This window comes from Centruroides vittatus, unplaced genomic scaffold (genome assembly GCF_030686945.1).
Source record: "Centruroides vittatus isolate TY-2023 unplaced genomic scaffold, ASM3068694v2 contig_1215, whole genome shotgun sequence".
NCBI lineage: Eukaryota > Metazoa > Arthropoda > Arachnida > Scorpiones > Buthidae > Centruroides > Centruroides vittatus.
The window spans coordinates 1,711,830-1,738,620 of record NW_027120777.1 but is presented as its reverse complement, the minus strand read 5'-3'; the positions used below and the strand labels follow the sequence as shown (position 1 = coordinate 1,738,620).

The 26,791-nt window shown below is 31.3% G+C and overlaps 1 protein-coding gene across 1 annotated transcript; it reads left to right on the top strand.

The window, feature by feature from the left end:
• Window positions 1-103: 103 nt before the first annotated feature.
• hh (hedgehog signaling protein) lies at window positions 104-26,364 on the top strand. Its single transcript, XM_067284558.1, has 3 exons — window positions 104-833; window positions 22,208-22,469; window positions 25,292-26,364. The coding sequence occupies exons 1-3, from the start codon at window positions 501-503 to the stop codon at window positions 25,966-25,968; spliced, it is 1,272 nt and encodes a 423-aa protein (XP_067140659.1). The 5' UTR covers window positions 104-500; the 3' UTR covers window positions 25,969-26,364.
• The last annotated feature ends 427 nt before the right edge of the window (window positions 26,365-26,791 follow it).

Below are 26,791 nucleotides of genomic sequence, written 5' to 3'. Positions count from 1 at the left end.
AATAAGTTAATGAACACTACAGAAATCCAATACACGGTTATCTATACAGTATATTTGTCCCCTGTATTATTTCTCTTCCCCCATTTTAACGCAGCAGCAAGAAGGCGTAGAGCCTCCGTACCTTTAACGAGTAATTTCCTTAATATTTTAATAACAATTTATTATTCGGAGAGCGGACGAAGTTTGAAAAAGTGTCAACTTTGTGAGGAGCCAATCAGAAGCAAGGGTGCAAAGGTCGTGTGTGTGAAGTGCTGGCTAAACACACCTAGCAGTTGCACTAGCCGACGAGACACAACTAGCCGATAATCTGTCAGATAGAAACGGGGCTATGGAGAGGTCAAAGGTTACCGAAGCTCGAAGTTAACTGTGGGGAAAAAATATATATATAATAATAATAAATAAGAGGTTCAAAGTGGTGTACAGAAATGAAGCCGATGAGAGGAAGCCATGGGAAGATAGATTGGATTAACGTATGCGGAGGATAAAGCAACGATGCCAACATGAAGTTAACGCGTTTTATATCAGAAAGGTGGTGCTGGAGATCTCTTTCTGGTACTGGTGCTTTGGCATTATTAATAATATTCTCCACCGCTGTTGATGCCTGTGGTCCTGGCAGGGGAGGTGGTCGGCGCCAAAGACCACGAAAGTTAACACCGCTGGTCTTCAAGCAACATGTACCCAACGTTGCCGAAACTACGCTAGCAGCAAGTGGACAGGGGGATGGTAAAATTACAAGAGATGATCCAAGGTTTAAAGAGTTAGTGCCTAATTATAACAGCGATATTATATTTAAAGACGAAGAGGGTACCGGTGCCGACAGGCTCATGACTTTGGTGAGTAACTTTTTAACGTCGAAAATTCCTAAGATACTTCTTCTATGATTTTCAATTGTATAATTACGTTAATTTCTTCGCGTGTTTTTTTCTTTTTCTCCTGTCTCTGTGACGTAAAAAAAACGCATGAAACACAAGCAAGGCCACACGCTTCCCGGGTATCTTTTTACTTGAGGCGCGCTTTTAATGGTGTTTAGTGTGAAAAATTAAGTACAATTTTAATTATTTTTAACGTTATAAAGTTTATAATTAACTTAAATACAATTTAATTATTTTATTTTGGCGCGTGCAATATCGTTTCTTTTCAAAGGCCGTGTTAGTGCTTTATCTAATGATGTATCGTTGTGTCATATGAGAAACACGTAAAAATATTTCTATGTGTCCGGTTTTGATAGATCGATGGAAAGATTTTTATTAATTTTAAATTCATTTTACGGACAAACACGACCACGTTTCACTGTTTTTATAAGCAGTTTTACAACACGCTTCGGGCCTACTTTGACAGCTGAAATGGAGGAAAAAACATGGGTAAAATATACAGAAAAAACTTTAAATTTTAGGCATTTAGCAGCGTAATTTACGGGAAATTTTTGCTGTGTTTATCAGCTTCGCTTATAATTACAGTATGAGGCATCGATAGGATCAGTAGATTCCACTGTATGGCCTATAAATCAAGCATTATTATGAAGTGATTTAATGCGTTAATTAAATAGTTAAAGCGAAAATTATCTACATTAACAGGCATAGGCCTATCTTGTCGTGTAATTTAAACTAATGATATTAAAGAGTCTGAATTACATGCACCAATGCCTTTCGCTCAATAGTCCCCCCCCTCTGTACACTGTACATTGTATACAAGAAAAGAATAACAATTTAATGAGGGAAAAGTTTAATTTAAAGCTTTATTTCTATGAAAAAATTCTAAATTTAGGCTATCACATATTTAATTGTATTGAACACGCTTAGGTGGGTACAAATTCCAAATATCAAAATTGTTTCTGAGTGTTGATATAAGTATCCCTTGACAGATATAGGCCTAGCTTATCATATTTTAGACATTTCCGTCATCGCTTACTTGTGATGTCATAAGGTCAGAATATACATCAAATAAAGCAATACTTTATCAAGTTATAGGGCCTATTTATTTGAAAAATCTTCCATCTTTTAAAGATATTTTTGACATTCGACCAATTGCTAAACGTGTAATATTTTAATGGATGATGTATCTATAAGTCTACTTTAGACCTGGAATTTTAGTCAATTTAACTATTTAAAGGGCTAAATATTGTGTAAAATAATTAAATTTCTCTCTATCTATTTAAGGTTTCTCGTATGTTAAACACAGTACATGACTCTCTCTGTACGTAGGAACTTAACTAATTGTGAAGGGTACAATGTTTAATGGATAGGTACTGTACACTTCATACCTGGAATTTTAGTCAATTTATTTGTATAAAGAACTAAATATTGAGTAAAATAATTAAACTACTTTCATTATTTCACATTTATCGTAAGTTAAATACTGTACGATTCTTTGTATATGAAAATTTATGTCAAAACTTGTGTCATTGATAGGTTAATTCAAATATGGGATTTTAAATACATTTAATTGTTTAAAGGGTAAAAAGATCGTTTAAAATAACTAAATTACTTTCACTATTTAAGATTTATCACGAGATAAATCCCGTACACGAATTTATACATAGAGATTAACGTAAAAGACTTGCGACCAACTGCGACATATTGAATGGGTCTACTTTGACTATGAAATATTAATAAATGTAATTGTTTAAAGGGTAAAATATCCATTAAACTAACTAAATTACCTTCTCTTCTTAATATTTATCGTGAGATAAGTCTAGTGCACGAGTTTCTTTATGAAAAAAATCATCATAAACTCGCTATACTTTACCAGTTCAAGTGACGAGTTTCTACTCTCCCACAGGACTTTTTGTGTAATTTATCGAGTTGATAATCAAGTTTTAGATATTTCCTTTCTAATTTTATAAATTATAATCGAGGATAAGCATATTTTAAAATAAAATTGGCCAAAATGTAAGACATATGGCCGAAGCGATCAGACGTCCTTAAAAGGGGGAGGGAGAGAGAATATCTTTTCAAGCAAGAAGATAAATGCGAAAAATTGACTTTAAATCTATCCACTACATAAAATATGTCGTTTGGACAAGTGTACGAATGTCATCACTTCTTTCGTTCCTTTAATTTAATGTCAAAAACAGTTTAGAATAATAATTAAATGATGCTGTTTTTTTATTTTCCTATCCTATTCCACGCATTCTTATATTTTAATTAGGCAAATTAACTGCCTTATTTGTAAAAAAGCAAGGCAAATTTAATGCCTAAAATGCCTTAAATATATAAACATATATATGTATTTTTTTTAATTACAGAATTTAGTTAATTGTAATGATGATAATGTTAAATAATCCTTCTCGAATTAATTATGTTAATGAGTTAATTTATTATGTTTAAGTAAAGACCGTTTAATTCGATTATTTTTCACGGTTAGGAACATAAACCTGTAGGATATAGTCGTTTGTAATTAGATAAAATGGTGTATTGTTCGAGAGTGAAGTGTTCAGTATCACAATAGAAAACACTGGTTCACACACCACTGTTGCTAACTCAATTAATTTAACTAAATTGTCATTTTGTAATAAATATGTTTAAATGATAAATCGATTAAGTTTATCTAGAATTAACCTCGATTTTGGCCTAAAATTCGTAATTGTTTTTTAGCCAAAAAATAGCTTAGTTCCTAAATCTGGAAAAAAATGAATAAGTATTAAGTCAGATTTTGGCCTAAAAATTATACATTTCAGCCAAAAATATGGCTTAATTCCTAAATCTGAATAAATTTTATCTCAAATTTTGGCCTAAAGTTGTGATCTTAAGCCAAAAATCTGGCTAAATTCTAAAAAAACTGGTAAAGTTGAATGAGTATTGAGCCCGTTTTTGTCCTAAAATTATGATTATAAACCCAAAATCTGGATTAATTCTTAAATGTGGAGAAATTAAATAGGTTCTAAGCCAGTTTTTGCTCTAAGCCCTAAAAAAAATGATAACTTTCAGTCTAAAATCTAGCTTATAAGTAGAAAAATTGGATAAGTTTTGACCTAAAAATGGCGAATTTTAAGTCAAAACCTGGCTAACTACTTATCCACTTTTTAAAAAAATATTTAGGCCCTATATGTAGTAGCTTATAATAAAGAAAAATATAGGATTTATATCTAAAGCCTGATTGAAACGATATGAGTATAGTAGTGAGTTCAAGTTTAATCCATCTTCAGCTTTAGCTTGTCGACTTGTCACATTATATAGAAACGATAGATGGGTTTTTATTTTGTACAAAACGATGGATTGCTGTGTACATTGTGGCTTTTCTAATGTCTAAATATATTGCGTAGAGTCTCTAGGACCTCTTTTTTTCCCTCCCTTAACGTTTTCTGATGTGTCAGGATCCAAGATGTTGATCATTTCGTTATTTGTCAATCGCTTATGAATCACTTTTTTTCCATTGTTACCGGCTCTTAACACGAAAATAAGGAATTTCTCATGTTCAGGACTGTAATATTAAGCAAGATAAATTAATTTTTTAAATATTTTCGATGAGAATAAGAGGTTTTCGTCAGGGTTCGATCGATTTCGGTGCCTTAGAAAATGTCCAAAATAATCGTTTCCTGTGAGGAAAAATGTTTTTATTTCAATGAAATTACTTATTGTGTTTATTCTTAATTGTAATTATCACTTTTTAAATTAATTTTTATGGTTAAAATGACGCGTAAATTGGCGTAAAAATCTCATTTACATGATGCGAGAAGCGAGTTGTTGGTGTTGAAGATCCTATAAGATGATGACTTGTTTAGGAATTAATAAGTTATAATAGAAAAAATGGGAATGTTTTCTTATAATTTTAGACATTTTAAACAATGTACATTTTCAGCTGTCAAAAGTCTTTTTATTATAAAATTTCTTTGCTTAGTTAAATCTCATATGTTAGAGATTTAACTAAGCAAAGTTCACGTGATGCCAAGAGTAAGCTCATAAGTTAAGGGTCCTAAAACAAAATGATCTGTGTAAAAATTAATAAGCTAAACAAGAAAAATAAGAAAAGTTCTTAAAATTTTCGAGAGTTTTAAACGAATTTTCACGAAAAAATATTTATCTGATGATCAAAATTCTCAGATTTTAATAGTTTAACTAAGAAAAGTGTGCCTTTGAGTGTATATAATTTGGATTTATGCACCAGAATTTTCTCCACTTTAATAGGTTTTTATATTTTATAATTAGGCCTATTAATTGTGTTTCTAAATATATCAACATTTTACAGTTAAATATTTAAATTTATAAATTAAAAACAGCTGCAAAATTATATTTCTTGGTTTTAATTAATATCATAAGATGGATCATATGAAATGAATCAGCAGTGACTAATCATAAAAAATTTATAGTATAACAGCTAAATATTAAGCTGTAGGACTTAACAATAACAATATTAAGCAATTAGAATTGATAGGAGACACACAAAACCTCTTTAAACTGCAGGAAAATAAGGATAGGGAATTATACAATTTTGCTAAATTTCAAGCCAATTTATTAAGTTATAAGAAAGAATAAGTAGAAAAAGTTTTGAAATTTTAATATAATATTTAATTTTATAGTTAAATATTAACAATATTAAACAATTAGAATTAATAGGGGACACTCGAAATCTTTTAAGCTGTAGGAAAGTAAGGAAGCCTATGCTATAAAATATTGAAAAATTTAAGCCAATATGTAAAATTATAAGGCTAGATAAGGAAAAAGATAATATTTTCTATAAAATTTTAATACAATATTTTATTTTATAGTAAATAATAACAATATTAAGCAATTAGGATTGATAGGGGAGGCCCAAAGTCTCTCAAGCTGTGGGAAATAAGGGTGTACAAGTTAAATTTTAAGCAAATAAGTAGGGAAAAATAATCTAGTTTGTTGATATATTTTATTTATACTTAAACAACAGCAATATTAAGCAATTAGGATTGATAGGGGGGAGACTCAAAATCTCACAAGCAATAGTATAGGGCCTATAACTTACAATCTAGACATATTTTTTAAAATTTTATTTAAAAAATTCTATAGTTTATCTCTAAAAAATCAAATTTATAATTTTCGTTTTTCTACTTTCCTAAATTCTTACAATTATCTTTCCATTTGTCAAGATAAATTGACTATAATTCTTTAAGACCTCCCACTAGCATAGTCTCACTAACTAGCAATAATTTACGATGCAATTACCATCGTTTATCTATTTACCTACCTTGAAAACGTATCGCATCATTTAGTAGATAAGGGAATAGGCCTACCAACCAGGCTTTAATGCTTTACAGGCTTCCTCTACACAACAAATTGCCATATCAAATGCCTACCAATCTCTACTAATTGATTTTGCTTTATTGCCATTGATTTTCATTGACTTAAAAAAAAAAATTATAATTATTTAATTATTAATTATTCTTTCATTTTTAATTAATTGGATAATATTTAGATATTTTTCAAGCTATTTTTTACTTAAATTTTTATGATTTTCTGCGCTTTAAACTGTGTAGAAAATCCCACGTGATGTGTTAATTTAGCTAAATAAATCATAATTTTGGCTTAATATGTTAAAGTTTAGCTTTATTACGGAGAATTTTATGTAAAAATATTTAAAAATTTAAGAAAAATAAGCGAAAAAATCAATTTTTTTTAAACATTACTGCTATGGAGTATCAGGCTAATGCTATGGAGGCATTAGTCTGATGCCTTAACGTTAAGTAGCTGAAAACATGGAAAATTTTGATGTTAATTAATTATTTTATACGAAATTAAACGTTTTGTCTTCTATATTTCCTTTAAATAATACATAAAAGCACTTCTAACGAGATTAGAATGGGTGTAATTCTCTAAACTCCAGCTTAAATCTAAAAGAGGATAGAGTTTCTCCTTACCCCTTTATACAGCGATTTATACAGGACTTAAGCGTATTTATCTTTAATTAATTAAGATTAACCATCACATTATTATTGCATTTAAACCATTACTTCAATCACAAACAGGAATGGGCGCAACTTTACTTATTACAGGTCTACTTTAATATCATTTAAATAAACATTTTTCTCTAATTTTTGGTATAAAAAAACCCAGAAAAGAAGCAATTAGAATAAATTAGGGAATGAGGAGCAGTGATTTAGACCCTTTCCAGGTGTTAAAATGGCTAACAAGTGTGATTTAAACTCGCTTCTTACATCCAGATTTAATATACAACAGTGAAGATTTGCTCTTCCTCTTCAAGTTAAATCAATATTTATACATTGGTTGCAGCGAAATGATTGTAAAATCAAAGTAATCTTATCAGAAAAACCAGGTACACAGTTGACTAACTTCTGGACGGAAATGCAGGATTAAGAAAACATATCAGGTAATATATATTTCAGTACATATTCTCTTGTCTAGACAGAAATATGAGCCAAGATTAAATTTTCAGGATGCGTGTAATAAATAGGATTATTCGTTTAAAACACAAGATTAGATCCACCATTTTTGCTGTCACCGGGGATTAAAAGGGAGAATTTCAAAGCAATTAGCATGACTACTCGACCCCCTGTTACAAGTCATTAACGGGGTCATCCGTGTAGCCAATTGCCTACACTGTTAAAGAATTCACACAAACGTTTGTTCTTAACCCCTGGACAATTGTTAAATCGTCCAGGCAGTTGCTCTCTTGACAATGCTTTTGAAAGATGGACGTTTCATAAGACGTTTAGTGGTTTGTTTGGTTACATTTTGACAAAACTACGAATTGTCTACTCCACATTTTCACTTGATGATTCAATAAAATCATCTTGATCGCTGCTTCCTTGTATTTTTTGGAGGTTTTTTTACTCATTTTACCTATTTTTTAGTCCATTAATCCCAAGTATCTTTTGATTATTTTTACGTCTTTTCTTGTCCATATCTTCGAGTATTTTTCACTTATTTTCTCGCCGATAAAAGACTTATTTCTAACTTCTTTTATGACATAAAAAAGCTAGAATTTGTATAATTTATGTTACTTTTAAAACTGGTTTTTTATATTATAAATTTTTATGCCTAATGCTCGAATCTTGATCATCATTTAAGTGCATTTTTATGCTAAATTATGCACAGTCGGTATCAACAGAAATTCTATTATATTTTAAAGGTATTTTAGATAAATTTATATGGAAAAAATTACGGGAAATTGTATTATAATAAACGTTATGTCGAACATAGTAGTGTGTGTGTGTGTGTGTGAATTAAATTTCTTGCTTGTCCGATGGAGTGACTTTTAATCCGACACCTGCTGTTCTGATCACATAACTCACCAGTTCTTGGATACTGGAGAAATTTTCTTCGTGTTTGAGATTTAAAACAGCTTAGAAAAGCCCTCTTTTTTACAAATTACGCTTAAACTTTAAAGTGAAAGTTACTGTTAAATGAAGTTAAATACCCATACAATCCGGCTTATAACACAAAAATTAACTTCTTAAATAAGTAATTTTACCGTTAAAATTGTAAAATAACGCGTGTGTATTATTAAATTCCGTACAAGAAGCCATTTAAGGCTTATACAGTTTGATCGTTAACATTAAAAAAAAAGGTATGAAGTTTGTGTCGTAGGTAAATGATGGTGTCATGTTCACAAACTACTCAAACAGATTGGATACAATCGAAAATTTTGTCAGTGTGTCAAGATTTAACGATAACAGATCCTGTTATTAATCCTGCAGGTATGAAGTTGACAGATCTATCTTTATGCAGCGAGCTTAACATTGAGAGAAGGGGGGAAAAAATGCATTTTCTCTGAACTTATAAGAAAAGAATCGCTTTATTTGACAGTATCTGTCATATATCACCTTTCACTTTATATCACACAGCATGAATTTTGATAACAATGATAAAATAAGCTAGTTTACTTGTGATTTTTAGCGTGGAGAAGCGCACAGACTTACAGGACAGTCCCTCGCTTCTATCTTTTTCTATCAAGTTTTGTGATGTTTTAGACGTAAAAAATCGATACTTTTAGCAGTTTTATCGACGAAAAATCGATTGGAAACGAAAGAAAAATAAAATATCCACATGTGAAAAGGTGATAAGTGCTGTAGAAACGAAGGCATGTTTACAACTTGGTTGTCTAATTACACCAATCGAAAATGTTGATGGATTTATTGCCGTTACTATTGTTAAGGTACAGGTATATCATCTAACTGGAGGGGTGAGATGTCGGCGTTTCACTGCACTTAGAAGAGCACCCCTGGGAAGTGCAACGGACTTAGAAATAGGAAGGAAGACACACCCAATGACCCCAAATCATTTTAGCCAGGTTTCGAAGGGAGGCGGGCTAAAGAACGGATTTTTGGAAGTTCAACTAAGAATCAATACCTCGTTAGTAGTCTCTACCTCTTAATTTTCCAAACTTTTTGCTCGAAAATCTTAAATTTTCCATATTTTCAACCGTCTAAACTATGGAAGGGTAGTGATAGTCTATCTATGGAAGTAATTTATGATTAAAAACTGGTATTTAGGTCGCCGTATCTATTAAAATTACACCAAAATAAGCTCGGGAATTTAATAAACATCATCTTTATTTAATTTTATAAGCATCCAAGCTCTAAAACTCACCAAAAATATATACACAAAATGATAGATTTAGACAGCCAAATTTCAACCTTTTTAATGCATTTAGAAGCATTTAAATCATAAAAATAAACAATTTATAAGCAAAGGAAACGTATCTTATATCATATAAAATCATACAGAATCTAACTGTAGACTACACTTTAACACTTGTAGGCCTCTGTAGGTGATTTAATCAATGAACAGTGCGAGTCAAAATCGATTTTTAGATACATAATCGATAGATTTATATCAATAAAAACGATTTTTTTAAGTTAATTTTTCTTTTAAAAAAGAGAAAAAAAATTAATTACATGAGAATTTGGAATTTATGTATAGCAAATCCGTATTTACTTTCAGTTAGCAAACAACCACACCTAAAATGTAGACAGATGATGATAGATTTATGTTGGTCGAGGTACATTTCTTGGAATTTCCTCTACAGATAAAATGCATTCAGGCGATTTTATATTATTTCTAATGCTCTCCCCCCATCGTTCTCCCCTTATAATACCTTATTTACTATTCACTATTAACTTAAAATGTAAATGAAACTTGTGAGCATTTATCATGGACTCGATGCTAATATAATGCAATTAAATGGGAATAAAAATAATAATTAAACAATTCTGGATAGTTTTCTTAATTAATTAGTTAATTTTTTAGTAGTATAAACACTTAACTATCGTTTAAAAGTAATTAAATTAGCGTACAAGGCATACAAATTCAGTTAAGGACTCTCGTATAAAAAGTATGGATATAAATTAATTCACAATTAATATAGGCCTGTGTTCTTAATTATAATTTAAAAATACGTAATTAAAATTATTATTTTGTAAAGTTTAAGGCCGTAAATTTAATTAGAATGTAATAAACTGCAATTAAAGGTGTGTGTTGTGCGTGATATAAATTCGCTATTTATCAGTTTACTTGATAAGTCTGTTAGCATTAAAGATAATAATGGAATTTGCTTTTATTAAATTTTATAACTTAAAATAAATATTTTATAATTTTAAGTCTTAAACACGGTTAAATGTGAATTAATGCTTGTAATTTAATATAATATCAGGCTTATACGCTTGTGTAATTAACTTATTAATACTATATTTAAGCATATAAAAAATGCTAAAACCTGCCTCATTTAAAGTGTCTTAAAATGCTTAAAATTCATCAAAAATTATATACCATTTCTTCCATTATAATTAGGCAATTTCTATTGATAGAGGGGGGAATATACCCTGTTTATTATCAAAATAAACACGTCAACGTATATAAAAAAAAGACCACCAAGTATGACGCAATGAAAAATCGTCACCAAAGCGACGTGTTTTTATAGTTTGGAGTCAAGGAAAGTCTTATCATACGGTTCCTTTTTTTCAGTTGCCAATTGCCCTGTCTTTACAGACAGATAAGATGTGGTCGGTACAGTCGCAACTTCTTATCCATCTCGGGGGCACGTCCATGTCGACAAACTATCCCTTCGGGGCCTTTCCGAGCCACTGGGGCCTTTCCACCCACGTATCTTCCCCCGGTCTTCCCCCTCTTTTTTTCTCACCGCAATAACTACTGCCATCTTCTTTATAGAACCCTCCCAAAAGTTTCTGGGTGCCGTTACCGCAGATAACGAGGAAACAGTTTTGAAATACCATCACGACTCCTATAGGACTTACAGATTTCACCCATCGTGGGAAAACGCTTTGGGCTAAATTTTGCTTGCGACACAACACGGAATTCAAATTTCTTTTGTTATTCTTCCGACAATAACTGTAAAAATACCTGTTGATGCGTGTGTGTCACTTTTACCATTTACCAATAAAAAGAATGGACACCGTTAATGGTTGATAACCAATGAAATTTCATTGGTCGAGATTTATCTTCTTTAACCAATGATACTTCTTTAATGTATCGCTTTACTCTTATTGGTTAACTGTAGTTTTAAATTTAACCTATCGTGGCCATTGTTAAGAATTCTTCCTGTGTTATCAGTCATACACTTAAATACTATAAATTAACAATTAGTGGCATCAATTTTTTTGGAATTTAATTAGAAATTTGCATTATTTTCTAATGTTTGTAGTAGAGTATACTGCCCATAATCCACCTTATAACATTAACAATGAAATAATATATTTTATAAATGAGTTTTATGGGTTGAAAAGGTCCATGACTTAAACAATGTCTAGATACAAGTTCATACTCCTCGATTTAGCAGTCTTCTATGAGTATATAACTATAGAAGAGGATGAGGATTGCTATGAGGATACACTCATAGATCCTCTACATAAAATTTTACACAAATGCCCAAAATTCTTTCATTTAAACCAGTTTATAGGAAGGATATACAGGTCATACTGGTTGTACTTTCTTTGTTTTATGAGCAATGCATGTTTTCAGTTATAATAAATAAAATTTATTAAGGAATTAACACTGTAATAGCTTTTATTATGTTATAATTTTGGTGTAACTTCACAAGTTTATCCAATTTTAATGTTTAATTAAAACTTTCATTAAGGAAATTTGATTGATACCAGCAACAACACAACCCTTTTCATACTTATAAACCTTAAAATTGAGATTTCCTTAGCATTATTTGATGACGAGGAGCGATTTTCTTAAGAAATTATTCTCATTTAAACTCATTGTCTCGCGATTCGAAGCAAAAATAGGTCCTAAGATGCTAAAACTTTTTCTAAACCACGCCTCTTTGAAAATCTCTCTCCACCTGTACGTTGATGGGTTCTAATCTGTTTGGACATACTCCAATGAGAAGGTGGAGGGCGGGAACCTTTGTGGTCATGCCGCGAGTCACGTGATCCGAAGCAGCCCTTTTTTTTATCGCAACTGGTTAGTTATGTAATGAATGTTGCTCGTAAAATTTACCGGTTGCATATTTATTAATAATTAAAAATGATACTGTATAACAAGAACAATTTACATATATAATGAATGAAACTACAAATCTTTGTGAGAATGAGCTTTGTACTCTTCTGTATTTAAATAGAAATTTATAAAAAATAATCATTGTTTATCTTCCAGTCTAAATTAGAAATTTAAGGCCTGATTTATCCATTGAACACACCCGACAAACACTGTATAAGGAGAAAATAACAGAATCTACGTGAAATTAAGCTCCCGAAGGATGGATAAATCTATAAATCTTTGAGGAAAGGCGCTTTCTAAAGGAATTTATTCGTTGTTAATATTCGTAATATTAGTCTAAATTGGAAATTTAAAGTCTTATTTATTCAACGAAACAATTAACAAAAGAGTTATCAGCAGAATAGACTCTTAAAGGTTAAATTTGCAACGAAGAAAACTTCAAATCTTCGATAGAAAGTCTCATTTTCTCCACTTTAAACAGAAAAATATGTTTAATTAATCTTCAAATATTAACCTAAATTAGAAATTCGAGCTCTAATTTATTAAATAAAAGCTTTAATAGTATTAAAAACAGCAAAACTTTTATCAAAAATAAAAATATAAGCATTGGAATTTCTTTAGAAAATAAATAAATAAATATAATAAAATAGCATTCACCTTGGCTACACAGTAGCATATCTTATTCTTAGGGGGTCTTATGTGATATGCTAATTTTATTCGGTGTTTCTGACGGGTTTTCATCGCCTCCTATAGTTCTACCTTACGTACGAGGTGGAAAATTCTGTGTACTAAAACTTAATTAGGCATTCAACTTTAGCTAGACCTTACACACTAAAGTACAGAATTAATGCCCTAAAACTCTGCTTATATCGTTCCTATTCTTTAACCTATTTAATTTACGCTTATTTTATGATATAAAATAATATATTAAGGCTCTAAAAATTGTAAAAAAAATATAGGTGTAATGCTATAAAATCGTATCGAAAGGCAAAGACAGAGAAACTCTGTGTTTCCTACAAGTGTCCTAAAACTAGTCCTATCGTTTAATTTATCTAATTTTCATCTATTTTATAAAATGAAATAAGGCTTCCAGGCTTTAAAAATTGAAAAAATATATACAGTTTCGTAGGTGTAAGGCTCTAAAAACAATATTGAAAAGTAAACTTTAGGCAAAGAAAGGGAAACTCTGTGTGTCCTAAAACTAATTCTATCGTCCTCACTCTTTAATTTATTTAATTTATGCCTATTTTATAGTATAAAATAACACGTCAGGGCTTTAAAAACACGAAAAGAAATACAGTTTCGTAGGTGTTCGGCTATAAAAAAAAAAAAAACAAAACGAAAACGTATTGAAAGGTAAGCGTTAGGCAAAGAAAGGAGAAATTTTGTGCAAAGTGTAGTGACAAATTAGCAGACACGGTGGTCTACACATAATGTGCTATTTTAACAGCACATTGTTTGTCCTTTGACTAGGCCACCGCGCAGGCCAAGTGTGATTAGGATGGATGCAGTGTATAATTTTCTCTCATTAACACAGAACAGGTCCGCGCTGTAGGTGAAGCGGAATAGCGGATGCGAGCGACATAGCACGATAGAGTCAATAGTTACGTAGCTGCAGGGTGGACGAAAAAACCTGTTAGCCAATTTCTTTTTTTTTTTTCCTTCTTCTCTCCCCTCCTTTCTCTACGGACCATCGACTAGTTACGTCTGGAAGAACTGTCAACATGGAAATAAGCTTACCAATTAAAATAATTAGTTACCACTGACCTTGATATCTCATCAAGATCATTAATAGGCCCGCACTTGTTTTACACGGACTTTTTTCCAACTTCTTCTTCTCCTGTTTCTTTATCTGTCTTTGTTTTTATAAATAAATTATTATAATAGTCTCTAAATTACGTGAAATTAATTAGTGTGAGGCCTGTTTTATTGAAATTAAAATTGTTAATAAGTTTCTAAGTAAAATGTGTAACCTGTGAACGACGGACGGTGACGGATACGTAAAAAAAGAAGAAAATGGCCGTTGTTCGGAGGTAGTTTTATATGCCTTTTTGTTTTAAAAAAAATGCCTAAAATAGTCGCTGTTTAAAGGCGATGGCCGTTGTTGCGAGTTTCGATTGTATTAATACACTAAAAGCCTAGCAATTTAAATAATTTTCGATAGTAAAATATGACTTTTACGCATGTATTTTCGTGTTTTATGTCGTATACAGGGTGGCCTAAATATCAGTTAACCATTTAAACCATATAACGGCTGTCTTATTCAAATATTTAAGTACTTAATCACGTTTTTACAGGAAAAACACGTTCTAAACTTAGTTTATGATTCATGTTCACAAAAGTGTATCAGGAACACAAAGATATAAAGCGTGGTTAACAGACTCCCGGATAACCCTACATAGAATTAATTTTAAAAACTCACAAATTTTATATATTATATACAGATTTATATGATCTTAAATAACTTTCTTGCTGAAATTAATGCCTCCGAAAAAGACACGAAAGCCTGTTGTAGCCTATATAATATAGGCTACAACAGGTCTCGCGGCCCACCCTGTAACATTAATTTCATTATTTTAATGCTTGTAAATATATTTGGAGGCATTTTAACTCTTTTAATATTTAATGAACTCAGAAAAACCTACAAAAAATTCTATTTTTCCCGGAAGATTTATCCTGAAGTCCTCAAGAGAATTCCTCGCATCTTCTTCAATAATTGAGTAAGAATTAAGCTATTTTAGCACTGAATTAATTAGATATTCAAGAAAACAGTACTTAAAGTATTAATTAAGAAAATTCAATCGATTTGTATTAAAAAAATCTGTTAACTGAGATGTTTTTCGGCCCCCGATGGCACCTCTTCAATTGATTTCGAAGAAGCGATCATTAGCAATCGCGTGAACAGACATTTTTTGGCAGTGGTTAACTCAAAAACAGGGTCGAAAATAATTGAAAACAACAAACGAAATGCCCAACCGACATTATTTATTTATTTATTTTATCACGTCTCTGTCTAATGACAATAGAAAATCGCTGTACAGGGGTCGAGGAATAACAAGTTTTAAAGGGGTATAAAGGTTAATTTTAAGCGAATTTTCTGTGGTTCCTACTTAAAATTGAACAATAAAAGCAAAGGGAGAACGTTTCTTACACGTTAAAATTCGTGTATACCTTAAAACGGGGTTGGTAAGAGGGAACAGAAAAAAGTTTTGTGAGTAACCTAGTGTGGGTGTTAGCTATAAGCTTTCGGTTAATTTTTGAATGGTTAGTTCCTCATTCACCGCCTCTGGACATCCAGCTGGGTTCCATAATAGCTTCTGCAGTCCCAGTGGGACACCATGGGTGCCATCATCTACAGATGGAGTAAAAAGCGGCTAGGGGGGGGGCCTTATCCTATCAATAACAGCAGCATTTGTTCTATCCAGGACCACCCGAAGGGAGTTGGGGTAGAAAATGATGAGAAGTTGATTCACAATGCGGAACTTATGTTTTCGCTACCGAACAAACACAATCATTTTTCTGTTTTTTAATCAAACTAACCAATAAACCAAACCTCTGTATACCGTTTTCGACGTTGTTTCGTGTTGTTTAGAGATGAACTAGTGCTTATCTTCGTCGTCCATGATGGATCAAATTTTATATAAAAGCGAGTGAAGTACGTGCAGATTTTATTGTTAAAACTTGATCAATTTGTCCCGTGTAACGTTTTTAAATAATCTTACTCCATCTATTAGCTTAAAATGCTTAAAATGTAGTAAAAATTCCCTACGTATAAGGGATTATTAGTTATAACTGGCTCATTTGCGGGTGCAAAATTTCAAGATATGTGAAAAAAGTAGTTATTTTGGGGTATAAAATCTCAAAATAGATTCAAAATATCATCATTCTGGAGTAAAATAATTAAAGTATGTGAAGAAATCTTCATGTGTTAGCACATATAAACCAGAAAAATATGAAAAAAATCATTATTTTGAGGTATAAAAACCCGAAATATGTGAAAAAATAATATATAGGCCTATATTTTGCATAAAATTTGAATAATTTAAGGAGTAGAAATGCCATTGCGAGATGATTTCACATATTATGCAACGAGAACACTTAAAAATCAACTCTTTTTCTGATTGAAATCTTCTTCACTAGAAACTGGATATTTAAATTACATACATTCTGATCAGATAAAGATTAAAAAAAATAAAAAAAAGTAAATAAATAATTGCGAAATTGTGTGGGCCTCTTGATAAACTATAAAGTAGAATGCTCAAAGGTCTCTCTTTCTTAGATTAGAATAGCTTGGAGATTAACCGCCCCTTTAGTTCAAGAAATTCGACATTTTAGGTGTAATTTATATGTTATAAACAAATGAAAATCTTCGTTTGTCTCGTTAAATCACTTTTTGGCCACCCTTTATGTATATAAAAAGCATTAAAAAGCAACAAGATTTAAAGCAACAAAAAAGTGTATTTATAACATAAAATATTTTTAAGGGTTATAGGGATTATTAGCTATAACTATATAAAATTATAAAAAAAAGGCCCTATAAGTGTATATACTTATAGTTTTATACATATATATGACTAGTTATAACTATAAAATTATTAAGAAATAGGCCATTTAATAAGTCCTATAACTATATTAAAAGAATTATTAGGAATTAGATCCCATAAAGGGCCTATAACTATGTAAAAGATTACTAGTTGCAACTTAGTAGGGAATACGCCCTATAACATCCCTATATTAGAAGAATTATTAGGAATTAGGCCCTATAACTATGTAGGAAATGATTAAAACTATACAAATAAGTTTATAGAACCTGTAACTACATTAGAAGAATTATTACTTGAATTATTAACAAATAAGGCCCTATGATAGGCCCTAAAACTGTATAAATGTTTCTCCAAATTATAAGAAGCTTTTTTTAAATGTAGAATAATTACAACTCTCGAAAAAAAACCCCTTTAGTTATTTAAAGAATGCCCTATTTTTTCCTTATCTTATATAATTAATACTGTAATTTATTCGATTCTGAGTTAATTTTTTGCCTTATTATACCTAATTAGAATCAATTTTTTTTATTATAATTAATTTTTTTAAGGCAAAGTAAGAAACGGATTATAACATATTTATTAAAATTGCATCCTCAATACATTAATGCATTCATTCTTCTTACCCCTTTATTCAAATTAATCTGAACTCAATTTAAAAATTTTAATTACAATTAATTTGATTATTTAATATTATTAATTGGTAACTTAATTATATTTAAAAGTTGTAAGGTTAATCGATTGCCAATTAACCGTCGTAAATACTAAATTACCGTTCTATTTTTACAGAAATCGGTGCAATTCTGTATCGGTTTTGTAACAGAAGCGCACGTATGTTATGTACGGAATGTTTTGTAGTTATAAAAGGCATACAACAGTAATAATTTGTATTTAAAATGCCTAGGAATAACAACTAAAAAGATAAAGGGGTTCAAAAGAGCAATTTGAACCGGATCTAGAGCATAGGGAGGCCTCAAATTTAATCTTTTATATATAAAAATAAAAAAAACCCACACAGAATTAAAGTGATATTTCTTTCGATAAGGGGTGAAGAAATCTGTTTTTTTTTGTATGTTTTATTGATTTTTTAATGCTGTTAAGGCGGTGAAGCTTGACATTTGTGTATGATCTACGCTTCGTACGCTCTCATACTCACGTAAATTTAGGGCCTTCCTGTGTTCGGGCCCTAAAGTACGAAGGCCCTTTGTTACCTCTACACGGGTCTGCTGATATTAACACGAAAATCCGTAATAAAATTTAAAAAATAAGCATGAAATTACGACACAGCAATTGAAAGGTAGCTGTAGTAAAGGGGAACAGTAAAGGAATAATACACAGGAGAATACTGTATATATATATATATATTCGGTAACTGTGTGAAATATAGGGGAAAGTTGAAAATGCAATGGAGCGAACTACTGTGTCAAGGGTATTGAGTTCGTTTTCTATTGATAACCAACAAAACGTAAAATAACACAACTGAGAAATTAGCTGATACAAAGCACTAGACTAAAGAGGATTAAAGATACTCCTGACCAAACGTTAAACCAACGAGTTTTCTGACTCTCAGGTGGTCTGTTTCCTATTGTTCGAATTTTAAACCTAACAATAAGCTTCTAGTGTTTGTTAAAACGGTTGTGGCAGCATTGAAATAACATGGAAGGGGAGAATTTCCGTTTCTTTCCTTCCATATTGTTGAAATTTCTTTATATATATATATATTATTCTTTACTGTCGAACCTCTCGACGACGGACACCTCCCAATAACGGCCTTTTGTTTTTAGAAACCTTTTTTTGATTCGAACAAAAATGCACATAAAAGAACCTCCGAACAATAGACATTTTTATGTTCCCATCAGTGTCCGTTGTTCGGAGGTTTGATTGTACAGTAGAGGGTCGATAAGTGGAACGTCGGTAAGTGGAATGACCGGAAAGTGGAACGATTTTCAGTCGGACCGTGTCGTGCTGAATCGAATGTTTTTTGATACTAAATTTACTTCTAAAGTATAATTTTCATGTTTTTTTATATTCTTTAATATATTTATTTTGTTTGTACAACGACACGCAACGGAGAAAAATTCAACAGGAAGCGATACGCAACGGAGAAAAATTTGAACATCGGACAGGTTAATGTATTTTTTCGTACAAAGTCGGAAACTGGAACAAATCATTAACTGGAAAAACCCGTCCCCAATTGGTTCCACTTATCGACTCTCTACTGTATTTATAATAAATATTAAAATGTTTATGTTTACTTTAAAATCTATTCTTAATGAAATACACATTTACGAGGTATTTAATAGTTTTTAATTAAATATTCCTTGAAGAATTAGTGCCCGAGACTAACTTTTTTAAATGAATTTTTGACTGTAGAAGAGTCTTAAGTGTAAGAATTTCACTGTTCTTTGACTCTTCGTAAAATTTTCAAATTTATTCATAAAATTCTGATTGAAGAATGACTCAGATGCAGAATTTCACGAATTTCTGACGTATTTTTCCTGAAGCTTTCAATCCACTTCACATTCTTCGTGAAATTCCTATTGAAGAACGGGTCTGATTCCAAGAATTTCATAGCTCTGTGACTCGTCCTTCGTGAAATTGCCAGTTTCCTTTATGACAGGCATTCATTCATTACGAAATTCTGATAGATTTTATGATTTTGAATCGTTTCTTATGAAATTTTCAATTTTATTCACCAACAAGACACTCGCTCCTTTATGAAATTTTGGCTGAAGAATAGATCCGAGTTGAAAGATTTGACAAATAAGAGACTCATTTTTCGTAAAATTTCGCAACTTATACATGAATTTCACCATTGGAAACTTGATAAAGATGGAATGATCTAGCAAAGATATTAAAATAACTTGGGAGAGAAACAAATGGTTCAGCCAGTGTTGTAAAGTTCAAGGGTAGAGTTTTTATTTCTGAACTTGTTAAATGTATTGCTTCAGTGCTGCCATCATGTGGCGTTTAGTGTCATTACGTTCCCCCAAAAGAGGGACCAGACCTGTTCCTGGGTGACATTCCTTCCTGAGTATGTAGAGAATTTACTCCCGTGAGGGAAGAAGCTGAGTCGTGGGAAACAACTATGTTGTGTGCAATCTCCTGCATACTTGAACACCAACGATTGGCACATCGGGATCCTTTGACCTATTTTCCTTAAATGATAAGAAATTCGTAGGATGCAGCTAAAGGATTATTGGAATATTCATTATAAAATACAGCCACTTATCCCAATCTCGAGGCTTCGAGTAAACAGGAAGAATATGGGATCACGTGTAACAATTACCTCATTACCTACGATGATTTGTGGTGATTTTATGCATATCTACGCGCCTGTAGGCTCAAATGTAAGCCCAATATCTATAAAAAGGCTTGACAACAGATGCTTCTACACTTCAAGAGACTACTTAAATTCGTTTTTTGATGCTAATTTAATGAATTTAGGATGTTTAACGCGATTAAAAACCTTGTTAAACATCCTAAATTTATCAAAAATTCTGAAATTTTGTAGTAAAAATGGTCGTAAGTTAGTTAAATACCTACATTTTAACATTATATCTATGAGCTTATAGGCTTATTAGAAAGGCTTCTGAACTTCAATAGGCTTAGTGGAAATTTAAGGAACCTAGAACGTTTTATACCATCAAAATTTATTTTAAACTTCCAAATTTATCAGTCAGAAAGGCTCTTAAATTAGATTGAAGTTAATTAATTTCTACAAATTAACACTACATATGTATGAGCTTACGAGTTTACAAGAGGCTTCTAGTCTTCAAGAGGCTTAATCTAACGAATCTAGAGCGTTTTATATCATTAAAATCCGTTCAAAATCTCCAAATTTATTATCCAAAAAATGGTCCTCAAGTTGGTTTCAGGTTAATTGATATTTGCATTTTAACATCACAGATATCATCTATTAGTTTCCTTCATGAAAAATGTGTTTAAAAGGTAATTACATTTTTGACAAGCTCGGGTCCTAAAAAATAAATGTCTAAAGTCAAAACGTTGCGGCTGATAAATACTGTTTTATTTCTGTGGGCGGAATATATTTTGTTAAAGCTTTCTACTGACATTTAAAAGATATACCTCTAGTTCAAGTCGTGCCAAACACTCTTCAGATATATCTAAGCGTAATCTGGGAAAGCCTTTTTGTAATTCGCGTGATTAATTTCCCACTGTTTAATGAGACTATTTTTCACCTTTTGTTTCGTAAAAGAAACTAGGATTAACGTACAAAAAGAAGATCCACGTGTTAAGGATCTCAATGGTTGCCTATGGTTTAAAACTTGTAAGAATCTGTGGGGTACTCCACAGATTCTTACAGGTGAATCTGTGGAGCGCCCATGGTGATCTTGGTGTTGGATCACCCGAAGCTTTAGGAAAATTTTTATTAAAAGGGCTAAATAGGGTTCGGGGTTATATAAAACATACATTCATGAGCTTAGTTTATGTTTTCTGTATCTAAATATAGTATGTCTTTTGTTCTGATCGTTTGTTTCAGATTCCATCTCAGTCTCAAGTTACGTCGCCTTAGTCTCACCTTAAATTCTCTCTGTATTTATCTTAGTCTCACCTTAGTATTACGTTAAATCTTCTTTATCACCTTCGTCTTATCTTAATCCTACGCTAGATTCTAATTACCTTAGTCTCATCTTAATCCCACGCTAGATTCTTTTCAACCTCTATAGTTTTTCCTTAGTTTCATAGTAAATTCTAAGATATTTTAAAACTTATTGAAGATAATTTTTCTGGATATTTGGATAACTTTACCCTGGAAAAGAAAGAAGAAATCAGTAATCATATCTCTACAGAATTACAGGTTCAAGAAAGTGATTCTCAAGTTACTTTTATTCGTGAAATTTACGCGCATTTGATACGTTACCTGATATGAAATTTTAGAATAATTTACGCATTATTTAATGCGGAATTTCACAGCACCTTGCATACTGCAAGAAGCGGAATTTCAGAGAACTTTGCATACTGCAAGAAGCGGAATTTCAGAGCACTTTGCATACTGTTGAAGCGAAATTTTAGAGCATTTTAAGCATAATTTACAGTGATATTTCGCAGTATTTTGCATTTTATTTGAAGCAAAATTATAGAAAATTATCGCTGAAAATATTAGTCTTCAATATTCACTATTAGATATGAATTAAGATTAATAAATTTACTAAATTTTATAGGAATTTTTAAAAAATTTTCATTATTATCAATTAAGAATTATTATTTTAAATAATTAAGATTGTATATATATGTATATTAAAATTACAGAGATGCCGGGAAAAATTGAACACGTTGGCCATATCTGTGATGAATCAATGGCCCGGGGTTCGACTTCGCGTAACAGAAGGATGGGACGAAGATGGACCTCATGCTATCAATTCTTTACATTATGAAGGAAGAGCTGTTGATATAACAACTAGTGATAGAGACAGATCCAAATATGGAATGTTGGCTCGTCTGGCTGTGGATGCTGGATTCGATTGGGTATATTATGAATCCAGGGCACACATCCACTGTTCTGTGAAATCAGGTAAGTAGTTTTTTTGGTGATAATTTAAAGTTAAGTGTGAAATAATTCGAATTAAAATTTAAATAAACCATTTGCAAGAAGATCCCTCTGCAAGAAGAACCATTACATCTTCTTGACCATAGAATTTGGATTTCAAAACGCCCGTTCGTTATAGCATGTAAATGACTTTTCGGCATGAGAAATATGTTCTAAATAATTAAAATGAGTTAAATCATTATTTACTATCATCATTATAATGCTGTTTTCATTTGTGTTTGAGCAATTAATTCTGTAATTGGCATCAGTTATATTTGTATACATATGACCATGAATTTTGTAAAATTTACCATAAAATTTCAAAAATTTTAATGTAAAATTGTTGGATTTCATATATAGTCTCATATTTTGATAGGAGACTATAAAAATCGGTCAGATAAATGGACTATAAACATTGGTATCGAGGTCATCTTCCCCTTATCATACCTCTACCTTCAAAATTCGGTCGAAATTAATGCCTTAAAACTGAAGGGGAAGATAAAATATAATGATGTAAGGTCCGTTGTACTTAGGGAGGGTTAAAAATAGCATTTTGCTCAAGATTTTCCGTTAAAGCGTGAAGTTATTTCAAACAGGCGTTATACCTTATTAAAATTTTGAAAATTCAGAATTCCTTAAATAAATGTTTTGCTCTTTTTAAAATACGTTTATTTACTTAATTACATTTAATCTTGCCCTAAAATTGGTGCCCATGACGATACTTCAAATGACAAAAATGATAAATAAAAAGAATACAGCTTTATCATTGGTTAATTTCTTAATTTGAATGAATTTATAACCAATCACAGCACATCGTTTTCTTAAAATGTAAGATGGCGACAACAAGCGGTATGTGGGCATGTTTTACCTCATTGTAAATCAATTACAGTATGAAACTAATTCCGTTTTCATGTGCCGAGTCGAGGCGTGACTATTCAGTTAATTATCTCATGCACCTAAATATCCAACTAGAGGGCAAGGTCAAAGGTGAAAAGACCAGAACCTCTATTTCCTGCATTTAAGAGGAAAGCAGTCCATCTATTCGCTATCACCTGTGACCTCACAGACACTTTATTATGATCATAATGATGCTTATTCTTGTTCTTGTCCAAATGAATGACGGGAATATACTGAAATTGTTTCTATTCTAAATAAATTATTGTAGTTTAGGAACCGTAATGTTGAGCTACCGGCTTAAGATTCTCCGTCTTACTTAAAAATAAAACGAAGAGAAAAAAATAAAATAAAATAAAATAGGAATTTATTTCCATTATCCACCCAAATAAATTCTCACCAGGAAGTAATGTTATTTGTTATTTATTTCTTCAATTGTCCTCGTTAATGTCATAAACACAACTGTCGTTTATGTCCTAAGCTGTGACCAACTTTGGAAAGATCTTTTATAGTGGGGTGTGAGTTATATCCAACCTTCTTTAATTCATAGAGGAGTTTATGTAAATAATTCTCGGAATTTTATATTTATTATAGCCAAATTAACTCGCGTGTTTGTAAACGGGTGTAAAATTACACCTTCTAGTTTATGTAACTCTTAAAACTCGTACAGGGTGGCCCAAAAGTTTGTTTACTGGGCGCAACGAAGAGCTAATTACAATCACTTCTTCAAGTATAAAACTGGACTGCAATACACTTTGCCTTTGCCAAAAAATTAATTTTAGTATCATTTTAATAAACAATAGCGGTCTTTAAGCATTGTTTTATTAAGCCCTGATAGAGAAAGTTCAGTAGGCCTTTGATTCGGGCCCTTGCATTTAATATTTTATCTAAAAGTGTGTATCATTTATTCCACCCCACTTATTAAATTTATTTATTATTTATGATAGTGTTGTATATGATATTTAAGAATATATAGTAAAACCTGTTCAAAACGGAACCTTAATAAAACAAAAACCTGCCTAAACGGGAAGAATTCTTTCAACGGCAGCGATTTTCTGTGTTAAAGAAAACCTGTCCGAAACGGAAACCTGCCAGACCGGAAAAATACAGATTATAGTATAGGGTGGGCCAAAAATCCATTTATTTCTTCGCAGGATGAAAAGAAAAATAAAAAAAAAATTTATACGTAGATTTGACGAGAACATAAAAATGTGGCCATTGTTAGGAGGTTATTTTCATGCATTTTTGTTAAAAAAAAAAGTTCCTGAAAAATTGGTTGTTTAGAGGTGGCCGTTGTTGGCAGGTGGACGTTATTTGAGGTTATATTGTGCATATGTAATAACATAAAATCTTCTATGCATTCACGTATATCAGCTATTTTTTAAAACTCATTTAAAACCTTGTGATAGTTAACACAGGTTAAACTTCTAATTAATCTGATTTAATTGATTTTATTATTAAATTAAGAATTAATTCTTTTCTTAAAATATTGCGGACATTCAAATATGAAATTAGAGTATGTGAAAGGAGAAATAAAAGAAAATCTTACGATTGCTTACGCGAGGAAGCGGAAGATGGAATCAATGGTAACGTCAAGCTTAAGTATTGATCTTCTCCTCTCTTCTCTCATCCTTATTTTTGAGGATTTTTGAAAACGAAATCTCAAAAATAAGGATGTCAGAGGAGAGGAGAGGATCAATACTGCTTGCTCTTGTTCCCGCTTATGATTTGTACCGTTGTCAAAATCATAAGCAGGAAGAGTACAATGCAAATATTTATAATTGCTTATAAGGCGGAAGCAAGCGGCCAAAAATAATAGAAACTAAGCTTACACAATATTTGAATGTCTCATTTTATTATTTTAATTAAATATTTAATAAAATTTTAATTAATTGATTTCTAATCTTTCTCAGAATCGGCCGATGCTGCAAAATCGGGAGGTTGCTTCCACGGTGATAGTGAAGTATATACAAGCGAAGGAATACGAAAAATGTCTGAATTAAAGATCGGTAATAAAGTTCTAGCCGTTACACGAGATGGAAAATTAATATTCAGTGAGGTCATCTTATTTCTAGATTGGGATCCGAATAAGAAAAGGCAGTTTTATGTATTGAAGACAGAAAGGGGCCGTGAAATAACGCTAACACCGAGTCATCTGATATTTTCGAGTCCTAAAAACGGAACTTATGTAAATGCAATGTTCACCAGAGACATTCGGCTTGGTGATTATATTTACACGAGGGACGAACATGCAAATATATTGCCCGATCGTGTAATAAGTATAGTAACTATAACAGACACGGGAGTTTACGCTCCATTGACACTTCAAGGAAACATAGTCGTAGATGGTGTAGTTGCTTCTTGTTACGCGGTTATCAATGATCAAAATATTGCACATTGGGCATTTTTTCCAGTTCGCGTTTACGATAACTTAAAGAATCTTTATAAGAAAATTTACAATTTCTTCCAGTTAAGAGAAAGGACTACAATAATTATCAACAGAAATCCAATTACCGGTGTACATTGGTATGCCGAATCACTTTATTTCATAGCCCGCTACGTGCTACCGCATGATTATCTGTACCATTGACTTTTATCTTACTTTTTATCACTTAAGTTATTAGTTTTTCAGTAAAGGTGTACAGATAGAAATAGGATTAAAAAAAGAGAGAAAAATCCAGAAGTATTTTCAAGATTTCAGCAATTATTATGTAATGAATTGTATATATTGTTTGATTCCATGAAAATATTGGTTTGGATTTTTCAAAAAATATTGTGCACTATAAAGACTGCCCTACAATCAAATTACATTCCAACTGATGCATGGTTTAGTGCGAAAGGGAGAGAGAAAATGAGATTTGAGAGCGATTGAATAGCTTAATATGACTAATTGTAATAGTTTAATAAGTAACATGTTGATTAATGTAAATTTATGAATCCGTGAACCATAATTTATGCCAAAATAAATCGAGTAGTTATGAAATTAGACTCTTGTATTTTTTTTATTATTTTCATTGATAATATGCAAGGATTTTTTAAAATTAAACTCGTTTAAATTTAAATACTAAACAAATTTTTCTATTTATTATAGTTCAATTCCAACCACCAGAGGGATAATTACAGAAACTTGCACCCTAGCGGCTAAAAACTTTTGTTTTATACGTGTTAATTTTCTAAATTAATAGATAGTTAAATCTGAAATAACTGTTTGATATTTTTATTTTGTTATAAAATTGAAGGTAATTATTTTTAATGGCAAAGTTTAGTTTTTATTTATTTATTTTTTTTACGTTTTCCTTTTCTTTCCTATAAAATTTAAGATCTGATTTAATCATTTAAATTATTACCACTAGAGGTCAGGAACGAAATTTCTTTGTATTAGCCCTCTAGTGGCAAGGTCAAAGTTATCTGTT